The 17,789-nt window shown below is 41.8% G+C and overlaps 1 protein-coding gene across 1 annotated transcript in view; it reads left to right on the top strand.

Moving 5' to 3' along the window:
• ankrd50 (ankyrin repeat domain 50) overlaps window positions 1–9,628 on the top strand; it is a 37,360-nt gene extending 27,732 nt beyond the window's left edge. The window contains exon 4 of the mRNA XM_034133787.1: window positions 4,070–9,628. Coding sequence (XP_033989678.1) covers window positions 4,070–7,611 — 3,542 coding nt within the window. The 3' untranslated portion in view covers window positions 7,612–9,628. The remainder of the gene's footprint in view (window positions 1–4,069) is intronic.
• The last annotated feature ends 8,161 nt before the right edge of the window (window positions 9,629–17,789 follow it).

Genomic DNA, 17,789 nt, shown 5'->3' with positions numbered 1-17,789 from the left:
TTGCTTGTTTAGCAGTCGCTTTTGTTCGGTCTCTGAACCATCCTCGCTCACACACATAAATAGCCCGAGCAAACACAATACTCAGCTACAGTTTGTATAACCCAATTACAATGGTGCAAAAACTACTTCTTCATGTCTGCCGGGTTTTTGGAAGGACAGATAATGGTTCTTGGAAGGCATTTGGACATTAGTACCCAATGAAGAGTTCTTGCATCCTTGTATAATGCTTAATAGTAGTTCCTGTTACACCACAGTCATCAAATGCAGGTTGAATGACGTTCCCCCTGCGGTTGTTTTGGTGCTTTATTTGCAGGAGTGAGGCAATAATAATGCCATGACCTCACAGTTGACATCCAAGCCGTATGAAGTGATGTTTGCGGATGACTAAAGTGGAAATTGTGGGTCATTATCCACCATGTGTAGGAAATCAAAGAAAAGGTTTTGGTTTGGTCTGACTGGAGGCTCGTTGTACTCGTTTAATTCTTGTCTATAGAAATTGTTTTTGAACAGAGGCTAGAGATGTTTTCATGGTTGCTGCAGCCAAATGTCTGTCTCCTCCTCCTCCCTCCTCCTCCTCCTAGTCACTGTATCTTAATAATTGGCGTGTCAGCGACCGTGGAATGTTGGAGAAACTGTTTATCATAAACTACAGCACCGAGGCATTTTTTCTTTTGTTCCCTTGAGAACATATTCATGATAGAACATCTCCAGAATGTGTCAGTGATGCACATGCAGTCTTCTTCCAAGTCCCCTCTGTGAATAGAACAAATCAACGTCCAAACAATATTAAATCAACACTTTTGCTAAAGTCACCAGTCCTGGTTTCCCCCCCCCCCCCCGTTAATGGCCTCTTCCCCTCTCCCAGCCAGTGGGTTTCCTGTCCTAACTGGAGCAAACCCAGAATGTCCAAAGAAGGAATCGGGTCCAGAAGGAGTAGGAGGACCAGTCAGGGACATCAAAGAGTCACACACATGGGCACAAGATCATACCAGGCATCAGATGTCTCGAAACATAAATTATAAATGCTAATTTTATACTGTGTCGACTGAGGCTCTTGTTATTGTACATTAGACTCAAAAGGACGGATGGGAAGCATGTACATTAGCTAGTTTGGCCTTTAAGCTAAACAAAAGCACATGAAACAAAAGACTAGAAAAACTAAGAGTTAGAAGTCCTGTGATGTTTGCATTAATAGCTTGAAGATTGAGCCATAAGAGCAGTGAGAAACAGGAATGCACATGAGGAACATTTGTTAAATTCAAGTATTTCTTTATCTTTTTGATACAAAGCTTAAATAATCCACTGCCAAGCTTAAAAGGACCCAATTGAGTTCTTCCTTGTTCCTTGTCAAAATGAGGAATCAGTCCACTTTATGGAGCAAAGACTTTAAATACACACACAATTGGTAATGGTTTTCAGTACTTAAAGGTAGGAGTGCTTGAGTGTTTTTTTTACATACCTATAGCTACTTCACAGATTCATTCTTTGCATCCGTCTCCTGTAATGTCCACGACTTCTCCGGCAAGGGAGTGGGAACTGGTACTGGGGGTCGTGGAGCCAGAGAGAAGAGGGTGAAGGGAGGGTGGTAAATGTGCACATTCACTGAGGCATACTGAAAGTGGGTTAGGGTCAGTGAGTTTGTGTAATGATTTAGCAATTATATGGTATAACACTGTAGAAAGATACTTAATTTCTTTATTCATTTAAAATGTGTGCACAGCTGCCCCAGTGGCATATATTTGATTAGATTTATAGACATGTTTATTCAGAATAATCACTTTTTTATTTTTGACATTTTCTCAGTTTTTGTTCCAGTTTAGTAGAGCCATACTTGTCCGTCTTTGAAATCCTAAATACAAAAAGTTAAAGCACCCTCCTTCCTTCTCTAGAGTAGGAAACTATGGCATGACATACTGTCAGTAATGTCCAACCTAAGATTGTAATTATTCAAATCAAAATAAGTTGTTCTCACATTCAAATGTTTGCCGTGTAGGTAATTTAAAATAGTATCTTAGATGTGAATGCCCTAAATTCCAGTTTGAACCACAACAAAGGCCTCAAGGACAAAGTAAGGAAGATGATTGTGAGGCACGGTTAGTGGAGGCACGCTTATCTTAAACAAACTCAGAAGCAGATGATAAAGAAACCCCAGCGCTCCTGTTGTTTACCAGCGCTTGTTGTCCAAACTATCAGTACCAGCTTGGGAACTCGCGTTAAACTCATCATCTCTCTTATCTGGCTTCCAGGTGTGGTTGGCACCGGCCCTGTGTGGAGTACGATTTCACAGCCTTGTCTACCCACACAATAGCAGTCAGAATAACAGAGCTTAAGCCTAAGGCCTGGTGACAGTCTGATTCATATGCTGTACAGGGAAAAGTTGTGTTATATAATCAAAGCAATCACAGTTGAGAGGTAAAAGTTAAAAGTCCTGGCATTGAATTGTACTAAATTTCAAAAGAGCATTTTTCCTGTCAGTACATGAAATACTCAGGAATGAGATTAAACTACTTTACTTATGTCAATACATTCATGTTGTGTCATCATATAATGCAGCTTTTTAGGGAGAAAATGCGGTTGCTTTTCCCTAAGCAGCAGGTCTGTTAGTCATTACAATACAGTATGTCAATAACCCTGAGAGACCCTCTAGTGACATGTATTTCCTGTTTTAGTAACCCCCCAGAGAACCATGGGAACTGTAAATATAAGTATGCAAAAATAATCTCTTTGCTCTCTGACTGGGGCTTCACAGATCTTGAACAGATTGTTTTAATATGGAGGGAAGTTCATTTTATGTCCATTAGCATCACGGAGCCATTTTCCCAGCTCAGAGAGGAATTCCCATTTAAGGATCGTTCATTAAGACCCACTGTGATAATTTCCCTTTTTCTCAAAAGGGTTTCTAAAGGGGTGTGCTGGGAGCATGTAGCATGGTAATAAGTGAGACACTGGAGTGATGTTTTACAGACCACAGATGTGCTACAGGCATGGAAATGATGTCTCCCTTGCTCTCCCCCCCCCATTTTGACTATTTCTTTCCTACATCCTCAGACCCTACCACAGATGATTTGCTCCTGCTGATTAAGCTCTAATAACCTCTGCAGTGAATGGGCGAGTTGAATGACCAATAAAACCACAACCTTTTTAGATTTCCATTAAGACTAGGGAAATCCCTTTTGAGTTCTTATTTTTTGATGAATATGAATACATTTGGTTAAGTTTAATGTTACATAGTCATTATATTAGTCATATTTCTACTGAAAATGTACTCTGACCTCAGCACACTTTGAACTATTACAGCTGAAATTGGATCTGCATCAAACTAGGGCTGTGCAATTAATCGTATTTTAATCTCGATTACAATTTTGACTTGCAACGATTACAAAAACAACGTAATCGAAATAAAACGATTATTTTTATTTAAAAAAAAAAAAAAAGTTTTTTCAGTTGAATTATACTTAAGGTTCAGGGTAATCAACTGTTAAAAACATACTGTTTACAATTTTTTTTCAATAAATGGATGTTTTCAAAATAAATGGATAATCGTTTTTAATAATCGTGGTATCAATTATTGACCAAAATAATCGTGATTATGATTTTTGCCATAATCGCACAGCCCTACATCAAACACAAGTGCAGTATTGCAGTATTTTTCATTTTGCGTAGTGTTCTGCCTAATCGTTTTTTTTCCCTGATCATTTCTGCTTCTAGCAGCCATAGGGGTTATGCACTCAATTCCTCTGAAAGGTTCTTCTTTAACAACATGGCTTTACTGTTAATCATTCTTTGCCTCAGGAAATGAATGGTTGGCTTAACCTTATTATCCAAAGGTGCAAGATCAATGGATAAATACTGGGTATGATCTCAAGGTCAGACATAAGATAATTACTCAAGTGGCTCTGTGGGAAGAGTAACACTAATCGTCATCAACAATGATTTCTACAACTACTGCCACTATATCTCTTAGATTCGTCTTATAAGGGATTTTGTATGCGTTTTTTAAGCTGTTAGATCCTCTTAACATCATCCATTTGGAATCAGACTCCTCTAATGTGCAATTCCTTTCTTTCAGGATTCCGCAAAATCAGCCTTGATGATCTGCGCAAGGCCTACATCGTCAAGGATGTTCAGCAGTACATCCTCCATAGGCTGGACCAGGAGGAGGCCCTGAGGCAGCACCTGACCAAGGAGACGGCCGAGATGCTCAACCAACTCCACATCAAAAGCAGTGGCTGCTTCCTCTACCTGGAGCGCGTGCTGGACGGCGTGGTGGAGAACTTCATCATGCTTCGCGAGATCCGTGACATCCCCGGCACCCTCAATGGCCTCTACCTGTGGCTCTGCCAGAGACTATTTGTCAGGAAACAGTTTGCCAAAGTCCAGCCCATCTTAAATGTAATCCTGGCAACCTGCAGACCACTCACGGTTAAGGAACTGTACCATGCAGTCTGGACTAAAAACATGACACTGACTATGGAAGAGTTTCAGAAAAAGATGGACATTCTCTCCAAGTTGTTGGTTGGTGGCCTTGGGAATACTAAAATCCTTTTTCACTACAGTTTTGCAGAGTGGCTACTAGATGTTAAGCATTGCACCCAGAAGTACCTGTGCAATAAAGCAGAGGGACACAGGATGCTGGCGATGAGTTACACTTGTCGGGCAAAACAGCTCAAACCACTCGAAGTGCAGGAATTTGCACTGCACCTTGTCAGTTCCAATCTGCAGATTGAGCCATTTAATCTGGCTCTTTGGATGGTTTGGAATGGAACCCCTGCAAAAGACTCTCTGACCACCTCCATACCAAAAGAACAGGAGGTCCTGCAACTTCTAGTCAAAGCTGGAGCTCATGTAAACAATGAGGACGACCATGCATCGTGTATTGTACAACAGGCCCTGGAAAGAGAGGACTCAATACGGACATTGCTTGACAACGGGGCATCTGTGAACCAGTTTGACTCCAGTGGGAGAACACTGCTGGCCAACGCTGCATACAGTGGAAACCTTGATGTTGTCAACTTGCTCATATCTAGAAGGGCAAACATGGAGCTGGAAGAAAACCATGGACAGACGGCACTTACTCTGGCTGCGAGGCAGGGCCATACCAAAGTGGTAAACTGCTTAATTGGTTGTGAAGCCAACATAAACCACACAGACCATGATGGATGGACGGCCTTGCGCTCAGCAGCTTGGGGTGGACATTCAGAGGTAGTATCGGCTCTGCTTTATGCAGGTGCCAAAGTGGACTGTGCCGATGCTGATGGAAGAACTGCTTTGAGAGCTGCTGCTTGGGGTGGTCATGAAGACATCGTGTTGAATCTTCTCCAGCATGGGGCCGAGGTCAACAAAGCAGACAATGAAGGAAGAACAGCTCTCATTGCCGCAGCATACATGGGACACAGAGAGATCGTTGAGCACCTCTTGGAACACGGGGCCGAAGTGAATCATGAAGACGTGGATGGAAGGACTGCGCTCTCCGTCGCTGCTCTGTGTGTTCCTGCAAGTAAAGGCCATGCTTCTGTTGTGAGCCTCCTGATTGAAAGGGGAGCAGAGGTTGACCACTGTGACAAAGACTGCATGACTCCTCTCCTTGTGGCTGGCTATGAAGGACATGTCGATGTAGTTGATCTACTTCTGGAAGGCGGTGCCGATGTGGATCACACGGACAACAATGGTCGCACTCCCCTTCTCGCTGCTGCATCAATGGGCCATGCCTCTGTTGTCAACACATTACTCTTCTGGGGCGCTGCTGTGGATAGCATCGACAGTGAGGGGAGGACTGTGCTGAGCATCGCATCTGCTCAGGGTAACGTGGAAGTGGTCAGAACTCTGCTGGACAGAGGGCTGGACGAGAATCACAGGGACGATTCAGGCTGGACCCCGCTGCACATGGCTTCGTTTGAGGGCCACCGCCAAGTCTGCGATGCCCTTATTGAGCAAGGTGCTCGTTGTACAGAGGTTGATAATGATGGTAGAATACCGCTGATACTCGCTGCACAAGAGGGACATTACGACTGTGTGCAAATTCTTCTGGAAAACAAGTCGTGCATTGACGAGAGGGGATATGATGGGAGGAATTCTCTCAGGGTGGCTGGACTGGACGGCCACAGGGACATTGTTGAACTGCTGCTGAGCCACGGTGGTGATATCGATTGCAAAGACGCAGACGGACGCCCAACACTCTACATACTGGCACTTGAAAATCAGCTGGCCATGGCAGAGTATTTTCTTGAAAATGGAGCAAATGTGGAAGCTTGTGACACTGAGGGAAGAACGGCCCTCCATGTGTCCTGCTGGCAAGGGCATGTTGAAATGGTCAGGCTGCTGATTAACTATCATGCTGATGTGAACGCCTGTGACAATGAGAAGCGATCTGCCCTCCAGTCTGCCGCATGGCAAGGACACACAAAAGTTGTGCAGTTTTTGATCGAGTCTGGCACACATGTGGATCACACTTGCAACCAGGGAGCAACAGCACTAGGCATCGCAGCACAGGAGGGTCACATTGATGTTGTGCAAATACTCCTCGAGAATGGTGCCGAGCCCAACCACGCCGATCAATTTGGACGCACAGCAATGAGAGTTGCAGCTAAAGGTGGCCATTCAATGATCATCAAACTTCTAGAAAAATACGGAGGCACAACTCTCAATGGCTGCAATCCATCCCCAGTACACACCATGGAAGAGAAAACACCATTGGCTATGACTGGTAAAATGCTGTCCCTCACCATTAAGTCTAGTAGCTCTGGCAGCACAGGAGCAGGAGATATGCAGTCGTCTGGACGGGGTCTAACCAACGGACCTGTCCATGCTTTCAGTTCACCATCAGAATCTCCTGATTCCACAGTAGATAGGAAGAAATCCTCACTTTCAAACAATTCCCTAAAGAGTTCAAAGAACTCCTCCTTGAGAACCACATCATCTACAGCCACGGCCCAGACTGTGCCCATCGACAGTTTTCATGGACTGACATTCACAGAACAAATCCAACAGCACTCACTGCCTCGCAGCCGGAGCAGACAGTCAATTGTGTCCCCTTCCTCTACGACTAAGTCTATTGGTCAGCACCCATCATCTCCATCCAATGACTTTGACTGGGACCAGTTAAAATCTGGTCCCAAGTCAACAAAGGGAAGTAAGACCGGAAATGGGACATCGAACAGTAAAGGAGGAATCGGAGACAAGAAGAAAGTCAAGAACAGCGGATCAACCCAAAGTCAGGTTCTGGAGTACGAGATGACACAGTTTGACAAGAGGATGGCTCTCAACAAATCAGTAGCGAACATTTCAGTGAAGGATCCCCATTGCAAGATCGTGATCGGTGGTTCAAATCGGCAGGAAAGGGGGCAGAGCCAGGATCAATTATTCATCCAGCAGCAGAGCTGCTCTGAGAAGAGGAGGAACGGCATCATGACCAACCCCAAATATCATCAACAGGGTAATCAGGTCTTCCTGAGTAGGGTATCGGTTCCTCGGACTGTACAGAACAGAGGCCACCAGGATGTTCTAGAGAACTATCCCATTGGGGAAACCGAGCTAAGCCTTAAACAAGCCCTGAAACTGCAGATTGAAGGATCAGACCCTGGGTTTAACTACAAAAAGGAGACTCCGTTATAGCTGGTAAGAGATACTTTTCAAAATGAATTGAATCTTGTGGCGAAAAAACATCAAGCATTTGTCTCAAAGTTCAAATGAAGTCAGGGTGATGTCACGTAGGCAAGACTTGTCTCTTCATTTGCAGTGGCTAATAATTAGGCTGATAACTGACTTTTAGTTAGCACTCTACTGCACTCAAAACAACCGTCAGTAATTGGAGTTAATCAGACTTGCATGAAGAATGCTTCAATCTGGATAAGCAGACGTTTTGCCCTCCCAAACAACATCAACCCAGATCATTCCTGTACTGTTTCAGCTGTCTTGAATGCCATTCGTCATGCAGACATTGGAGGGAATGTGCCAAAGCAACTGTTTTCATCTGCGTAAAAAAAAATACTGGATGTTTTTTCTCATCATGGGGAGACCTCAAAACAAAACCAGGGGACGATTGTTGAATGCAGCTTATGTGAACTGATACATCGATGTGCCTACATCTGTTACAGCCTTCTTCATGTATTCATGCAAACTATCATTTTAATTTAATGTAATGCTATTTAATAAACAGTGTATGCACTTTTAAGAGTAAAATGACAGACATGCATTTGTTCTATTCACTTTGTATCCCATCCATGTTTTATCAAAGTAACTGTTTGAGAGAAACATACCAATGTTTTTTTATTATGTTATATTATGTTCTGTCTCTTTGTTCACACTGACAGCAATGTACCACGGAGTACATTGTCACAAGACCGGAGGACATAACAGTAACTCATGCCATGGTATGATTTCTAAAAGCATTGATAGTCTGCCTTTCTAGAGACCCAAAAAAATCTGTGTTAACCTTGGATCAGTGTGCTAAGCCTACGTTGTGTGTAATATGTTAATAGCAATGGCAATTTTCATCACAAGCATATATACAAGCATATTTATTTTTTGGAAAAAAGCCACTTTTGCTGCATTTTTTTGTTGCATTACGCTAAACCATGGTGCTGTGTTCAGAAGTTGCCTGCAGTTATTTTTGGACTCCCAATTTTGTTGGTTTTGTGTATTATTACAAATATGTAAGAAAGAGGGAGGTTCCTTTTCAAATGTAAAAAAAAGTTCATTTTGTCCCTATGGGATTTCTCAGTTGCTTGTGTGTTATTATTTTGTGTGTGCATAAAACTATTTAAATAACCCATTGTGTACCGTCAGCAAACGTCTGGTGCTAAATGCAGCAATTTCAAGTGAAAGCAGTGTTTTAAAAAAATAACAAAATACATCTGTCTGCAGAGTTACATGTACTGCAATGCAAGAAACAAAATCAAAGCTTTGTTTCCTTCTTGTCATGTGGTTCATTTCCAGTCAATCCTGCTGGATTTTTTTCAGGGGCATGGCACAACATGGTTTAAAAAGGGTTCAGCCATCAAGACGACTCATAGCTGTGAATGATATGCAGGGTTGTAAAGCCAAAGTTTGATCCAACGTAACTCTGTCCCACCTCCTCCCTGTGAGAAGCTGGAAATCGGTTCAACAGGACTTAACCCCTCGAGAGAGGAAGGGGGGGGGGGGTGCTCGACTGTGACGCTGAGGGAACTGAAACATCTGTTTCTCATGAACTGTGTGGAGAGCTGCGTTAGCGTTTACAGGCTCTTGTCATATTTTTACAGGCTTTTCATTTTGTCAACAGTGAGCTACTTTTTGCCAAGAACTAGGATAGAAACGTATCGCATGCACAAACACTCAAAAAGCCCTAGTGAAAGCATCAGCTCTTCAGTACTACAGTAGCTCAAACGTCCGCCATGAAGGGTCATTAGAAGGATTCAAGGCAGGATGGGGTCTAGAAGCAGTGTTGGAAAACATTCTGTATAGTCTTATTCAGCAGTTCTCTCGTTCGTCTTGACTGTGTTTCGTCTGTCATCTTTGAGTTGACTGTCAGTGATTGGATTGTAAATAGCTTAACATGTAAATTCAACTTTCATTTAAAAATAATTCCTGTATTATATGAAGTGGAATTTTCTGATGTATATTAAAGTGCTTAATAAACATATTTGCTTTACTGCTGAAAAACAAATGCCTTTTTTTTTTTGCTAATTTATTTACATGCTAATAAAATGTGATCTTGCCCGTGGACATTTAAATTAATGTTTAGTATGTGATGGTAAAATAAATCGATTTCTTTGAGCCGAATACTCCTGAATCCAAGGCCAACCAATAGAAGTGTCCTATAATATGCCATTCATTTGAATTGAATTATCAATTTATATATCATAAATACATTTAAAATTAATGTCGTAGTATTGTATGTCATAACAAATAATTAGGTATATCAGAAAAATATGATTAGTGTGTAATTAAAGACCAAAATGTCATATAATAAATATTCAGTATCAAGTGTCATAAAATATTTGTACTGTTTTACAAAAAATGTTAGTCATGAAAAGTGTCAGGTAAGACTTAAAAACTTATATTAAATGAATAAATATGGGTTAAGTCCAAAAAAGCTAGGTTTAGTACTGATGCTCATATGACTGAAGAAGTCCACACTGTTTTAGCATAAATATAATATACACAGCAAAAAGCCAGAAAGATATTTGAGAGGCTAATGGCAACTAGAAAATTGTCAAATCCTTAGTGACTACTTGTTTTCCTTTCCTATCGCAGACAACTGGATTTTCTTGGAATCCAAACGCCCTTTTTTTTTATCCACTGTAGTTGAATTGAGGCTGCAAAAACACGAGCTATGCTTTTAATAGCTACCTCCATGTTGGTCATTTGGTGGTGGAGGGCCAAACCAGGACACGGCAGGCATCAAAACAGATGGATCAAGCTGAAGTGGAACAGATAAGTGTGCCAAGTGCTATCAACAACCCCCCCCCCCAGAGTGCACTGAGTTCACCTCAAACAGGATCTGCAAGAGAGATCAGATTAAGAGAGGGTGTCAGGATTTGTCTCGTTTAATACACATTTGATGGAATACTATATAAACGCTGTCATGCTCCTTGGTTGGTACTACAAATCATATCTTGTGTTAATGTTTAAATTCAAAATAGATGTAATAAATGTCTTTCCGTGCATCGAGATGAGTGAGCAACATCCCAGCTTTTGCCTCAAAGAGTTAGGATTGGACAAAGTTGTTACACAAACTAAATTGGCTTTGCTTCCTTTACCTAAAACATTTTTTCCACAGAGCAGCTTAAGGGGTATTTAGATTTTTGGCCTTTCAGCACAGCCTTCCGTGTCGGTTTGGACAGGGTGTGTGTTAACGATTAAACCATCTGGCGCTGATGTCATGTAGCATGTAACGTCCAAGCTTAAGAGGGTCTCCTCCATCTGCACATGGCCACATCTGGTTCTTCTCCACCCATGCCCTTGCTTTGGATACAGTGCTAACAAGCTCCCACGCAGTATACACATCATGGCGACAGTTGTGGTCGGCTAGTTCCAGACACATTTCAAACCCAATGGCATGAATCTATGTGCCATTAAGAGCTGTATGTGTGCAGGTTTTCATGCCTCAAAAACACACATTTCCTGAATAGCAGTGTTTAGCTCGAGCTAGCAGGAGCTACTGAGTGAAACCAGCTGCTTTGTTGTTTTGTTGTACTGAAAACCTGCATACATATGGCTCCAAACTGGCTCAAGGTAATTACAGAATGAAAAACATGTTGATCGTTGTGTCCTTGTGAGGAACATTTTTCTCAGTTTGCCTCAAAGGACCTTCAGAAGGAATGCAAACATTGAAGATACTGTGCCATTTGGCAGAGCTGTGTGCTGGCTGTCTGGCTTCCAGCTCTCTGTGATCATGTCATGTTGGGTTTCAGAACAGCTCATCATCACAGGGTACAGGTGTAACAAGACAGAATACATCAGCCCAGTTGACAAGCCTGTGAGCAAAACACCTCCAGTGTGAGACCTGGTGATTTCTGTAATGGTTTTCTAGGAGATGTTTTTCAGTGGGTGGAAAATGCAAGCAGAGTGGACCAGGATTAAAAAAACAAGATGCATTTTCAACTGTTTCTTCAATCACGGTATGACAGGCACAGTATTGCTGAAAAAGGACTTTGGTGCTCCTCACATCTTGTTTCCATGGAGACTTTTCAGTTTTGATGCTCTTTTTCATTTTGAATCAAATACATGTTCCCTAATTGCACAGTGAAAACATCTCAGCGGACAAAATGTCATTTCATTTCATTGAACATTCTGTAATGTAGCAATACATTATTTGAACTATCATGGCATATAAAATGTCATAGTATGGTATTTCATAAAAAATGTATAATATAGTATATAAGAAACATGTCATAATAACTTTTGTCATGAAATACTGCATCTCATTAATATGTAATTAAAAGTCATGCGATATAGTGTCACAACATTTTTACTAATAAATAATGTCGTTTTTTTTGGTCATAAAAAGTGTCAAAGAATCGCCTCCGACGCAAAAAAGGTAATTTATAAAAAGTCTTCGGTCAGTTTAAAATCCATTAAATAGTCATATTAAAGCAATAAAGGTTATAAAGGTTATAGTATATGTCTAAAACATTTAATAAATAGTTAGTCTTGACATACTCATAGTATACTATGTTATAATAAAAAATAATGTAATTTAAAAGACATAAAATAGTATGCTATTACAAATTGTAAAATTGTTATAAAAGTCATAGAATAGTATGTTGTAAAAGAATCTAAGAGTAATATGTTATAGAAATAGACATCAAAAGTACTGATATAGTATGCTATAAAAATCATTAAATAGTCACAACATGTCATAGTATATAATGTCATACCATGTCTTTAAACAATCATAAAACATGTCATAGTATAGTCCATCCATCCATCCATCCATCTTCTCCCGCTTATCCGTGGTCGGGTCCAGCTCCAGCAGAGAGCCCCAAACGTTCCTTTCCCTGGCCACATCAACCAGCTCTGACTGGGGTATCCCAAGGCGCTCCCAGGCCAGCGAAGAGATATAATCCCTCCACCTGGTCCTAGGTCTACCCCTCGGTCTCCTCCCAGCTGGACGTGCCTGGAACACCTCCCTAGGGAGGCGCCCAGGTGGCATCCTTACTAGGTGCCCAAACCACCTCAACTGGCTCCTTTCGACGCGAAGGAGGAGCGGTTCAACTCCGAGTCCCTCCCGGATGACTGAACTTCTCACCTTATCCCTAAGGATAAACCCATCTCGGCCGCTTGTATCCGCAATCTCGTTCTTTCGGTCATGACCCATCCTTCATGACCATAGGTGAGGGTAGGAACGAATATGGCCCGGTAGACAGAGAGCTTTGCCTTCTGGCTCAGCTCTCTTTCCGTCACAACGGTGCGGTAAAGCGACTGCAGTACCGCTCCCGCTGCTCCGATTCTCCGGCCCATCTCACGCTCCATTGTTCCCTCACTCGAGAACAAGACCCCGAGATACTTGAACTCCTTCACTTGGGGTAAGGACTCATTCCCTACTTGGAGTGGACAGTCCCAGTCATAGTATAGTATGATATAAAAATGCCATGGTCAAATGTGCGATTATAGTTTAAAATGAAAATGAATTGAGAATGTCATGAAACATTTGCAATATATATACAGTTATACAAATGTCATAAAAGGTCATCTCACAAGAGTTGCAGGACGTGTATTCTGTCATAAATACTAGTGTTGTTAGCTTAGCACTCTGTATAACTGCAGTTAACTGTGGGAGTGAGATGGTAAATATATCCGGTTTAATGTGGACACTTTTCCTTAGCTGTCCTCAATCATAGGTTGGATCCCTAAATTGGCCCTGGGTCATCATTAACATTTAAAACCACTGACATGAACACATCTGGCAGGGCTTCTGTCACATCTGTTTTCAAGACACAACTGTGGATAAAACGCTAGAATATAATATACGTTTGTAAAGCTGACCCTTTCCACTACAACTCCCACAGTTTACAGCAAGCGACTAAGAGCACATCTTGTCGGTCCATTTTTATTCTCCAAATGTTAATTGCTGTTCTGGGAAACTGGCATCCACGCACACATAAATAGTCAACTTATGCAGATCAATGCCAGCAGTGATGTGGTGAGGAGGCAGCCAAGTGGCAGACTCATGGAAACATTTTACAAAGAGATATTTAAATCAGTAGATCCATTTTTATAAAGTCACAAGTGCAGCTATGCAGAGCCCTTCATCATACCGGGTTTCAAATTAGATTGGCTGTCTTTGCCAGAGTGCTGTTGAAACAGAGCTGAAAAGGTGATTTTCTTTCCCCAAATCATTGTACTTGACAACTCTGAAGAGAAAAACTGAAATTCAAGTTGAAGTTGGAGGTCCACTGACCTGGAGGGAGGCTGCAAATACAGCTACATTTACTGAAAGCTATAATGTTTGGAAATGGTTGAACAATTAGGGTCAATCAGAGACGTGTCCTTGTTTCTAACCTCAATGTATCCAAGACAGACTTTGGCTGACCTAGCAGCTGCTTCTAAAGTGAGATGATGTAACCTTTTTCAATTTTCTGAGAAATAAAAAGTCACAATTCAACACACCCTTGGTGAATTCAATACACCCTGAAGTAACACTGCCACAGCCTGCCCTTGGTATGACCCTTAGACTGTATAAGAGAATCAAACAAAGTCAATGTGGTTCAAACAAGTTGCTTTTGAAATATAGTTTTGAAGCCTGGAGTTTGGCGTTTTGGCCGTGATGAGGTGGTGAAATACAATATGTACAACCCAACGCATAACAAGACATTTTAGGCACTCACAATGTTAACTTAAATTAAGTGAAAATACACTATAGCTAAAAGGTTTAAAATTCTAATACCAAAACTGCAGAGCACCCAAACCAGACAATACCACGATAAGTGACCTGTCAATCACAAGGTAAACCAGTACTAAAGCTTATTACATTACATGTTACTTTTTAGACGCTTTTATCCAAAGCGACTTCCATATTCAATACTGTGGGCAATCCCCACAGGAGCAATTTGGGGTGAAGTGTCTTGCCCAGGGACACAACGACATGCTGACTGCAGTGGGGTTTGAACCTGTGACCCCCTGATCCGAACACCAATGCACTAGACCACTGCACCACACGCCTCCCGGCTTATGCTTTGAAATCATTCACCCATGTTCTTTGAAACATGTATGATCATACTAAAGTCATAAATCAAGTAAGAAACTGTGTCGTTTTCTCATAGACTTCTCTACAATCAGACTTATTATTGAAACCAAAGGGGTCGCCCCCTGCTGGCCACATTTTTTCTTAGCGATCCCGCAACGCCGACACATATCATACACCCCAGTGAATTCAAAGGAAGGCATGGAGATATAAAAGAGTAGATTCCACCCACACCAAGAAGGTGTTGCATAGAAAGTAGAACAAAGACAAAAAACACGTCACCTATTAACATACATATAACACATGTGAATGCATTAAGAGGAGAGGCTGTGTCTATTTTGCACCCCTCCCTCCTCAACAATTGATCTCGACATTAGCCAAAACCCATAGAACCACAGTTTCATTTATAACTTTTGCATCAATTCAAACAACCTCCAAAGAGCACAACTTAAAAGCCAGAAACCCTGGAACCTCCTGAAGTAGTCATTTGGTAATTTAAACACCATTATGACCACTTAGTGCTATAGTGTGGTAATCTTACAGCTTGTGGACATCCACAATGCCAACCAGCAGCCATTACCACATTGGTTTCAGATTCCAGCCTGCTGAATTTTACACACTTTCCTGGCAGGGGTTCAAACACAGAGCAATGGATTTAAGCAAAGCCATTATAGTCTGAATTTGTGTCAGTGTGGAACATCAGGTGGGTATTCATGAGCCTTCGGGCACCAATCGTTTATAACATGGCTTAGCAGAGCTGGTAGTGTTCATCTGCCTTTATAAACAGCTCTCAGATCTATCAAAAGGACACTTTTATGAATGCACATTTCTCACAAAAGACTTTAAAAGACCTTTTTTCAAACAGTACCATCTGTTGCAGTGCAGCATCAACTCAAAAGTTGAATACAAAAAAGCCTTGCTTAAAAATAGGCAGCTATGAAAGCACTTGCTGGTCGACAACAATGAAGGCACTCATGGCCAACAAAGCTGGAGAATGAGAGATTAAGCATACTGTATTCCTCTTTGTTGCCTGTTTACATAATCCCTGCAGTCTCTCATCAAGCAGCGTTGATGAAAAGCTTTCATCGACCCTCTGTGGAAAGCCCGTCTTCTTCTTTGAAGCTCAACACAGTGGCCAAACATGCACACAGGTGTTCCACTTTCACCAAACAGCACACATGGAACACCTGACAGTGAAATCTAAAAGTCATAATGTGTGTTTCAGAGGAGACAAAACACTGAAAAAAGTGTTTTTTTGAGCGTGGGCGAGTTGGCTATAGTGCACTGTCAAACTCATTAATCATAACGGCTGAAGCCAAGGACAATAAATGGACTAGAGCTCGGCACAATGAGAGGCTGTAGCTCCACAGGCTGAGATATTCTTGTGTCAGACAAAAGCTGTAAACCAAAGCTCACTATTTTATAGCTCCATGCTTTTTCTTTCCATCACAGTCACTCTCAGATGCAGCAATAATCTCACAATGCAGTCTCAAATCCACACAGTTTGTGAAGAAATGTTCCCAACCCATGGAGCCTTTAATCCTCACACCTTTTCGACTTTAAAAAGGTTTGCTGTAAGAAGCTGCTGGGAATTACAAGCTTTACAAATATACAGGGGAGCAAGCTTTATCTCGTGAAGCCCAGAACTAAAAGTTAAATAAGTCAAATTCAATGACAGGAACACGGTGAGTAACCAAAAAGTTCAATAGTATTGCCTTGCTATTTAGAAACTTCGATCCAAAGTCCCATATGTGAAAGTGATGGAATCTTTGAATGTATTTTACAGTAAATACTGAAATCTCTGCAGTGTTACTAGCACCTAAAGCCGCTTTCACACCAAGTACTTTGCCGCACTTAGTTCCCAGCACTTAGTACCCCCATGGAACTAAGTACAGATCGCGTTCATAAGTTCCCTGAGGGAAGATTACGCAAATGAAGCCGCTGACGTAACTTCTTCTTCTTCTGCTTTGGGTTTACTGGCAGGCCGCAAACAACTTCACGGCGCATACTGCCACCCGAAGTCCCCGGCCGGAAGTCCCCGGAGTTGGGGACTGGCTTCAGTAGAAGCTGCTGGGACTCCCAGCAGCTTCTACTGAAGCCTTCCGAGTAAATCGCCAGAACGCCGACACCTCCTCATCTCCACCGCTCCCATGTTTTTTTTGTGTTGCCATAAGTTATTCTCTCTCCGTTGGTGCGCCGGGCTAATGCTAATGCTAATAATGCTAATGCCAGCAAATACAATAGAGTTTTACAGGGCGTGGTTTGCAATTCGCCCAGCCAATCAGTAATTGGTACTTTTTTCTCCCCAGGATAGTCCCACCCCTCTAGCAGGCACTAAAAATGGGGGTAAAAGTTCTCTGAACTAAGTTCCCTTTTTGGTGTGAACGCAAAATTCCAGGCACTAACGGAGCTAAACGGGAAAAGTACGGGTAAAAGTACTCCGGTGTGAAAGCGCTATTAACTCTATTTTGAATGATTAAATATCATTAATCTAACACAAAAATCTAAGATGCTTGTAGGTAGCTGCTCTAGTTAGGTTTGCATTTGCATAACTTAAATATACTATTAACATTTGGTCGCAAGTAACAAAGATTTGAAAAAGAAAGACCTAAGAATCCAGAGAATCATCCGTATTGACCTTAAAACATAATCCACAACATAGTCATTTCTGAACCACCTACAGCATCAAAGCATGTAACAGCATGTTCTGTCCTATAGTATCAAACGTCTAGACAGATCAATAAACACAGCACCACAGTGTTCATTTTTATCAAAGCTTTAATGATCATTGACACCCTGTGAACCCCCCACAGCTCCCTCCTCCAAGCTTCATTCCTCATTGTATTGTAGCTGAACATTACAAGTACAGACAGAACAATGTCTGAAACACAGCATTCGCTCATCAAGCTGAGAAAAGTGAGCACCACCTGGGCGTGTTATTGATACTGAGCTGCTAAATCGGCTTATTATGCTGAGCTATTATCGCCTGGAGTTAAGGACATTTCACAGTATTGGCAAAGGTTTGCTCCGACTCGCTCTCACTACCTGGCTCTGTCTCTCTTCTTGGCTTTTTTCACTTGCTTCCAGTCACAACAGTTTCCTCCTGTCACTTTCTTTCTCTTGT

The sequence above is a fragment of the Trematomus bernacchii genome, unplaced genomic scaffold (genome assembly GCF_902827165.1).
Source record: "Trematomus bernacchii unplaced genomic scaffold, fTreBer1.1, whole genome shotgun sequence".
NCBI lineage: Eukaryota > Metazoa > Chordata > Actinopteri > Perciformes > Nototheniidae > Trematomus > Trematomus bernacchii.
This window is presented reverse-complemented; position numbering and strand designations above follow the sequence as displayed.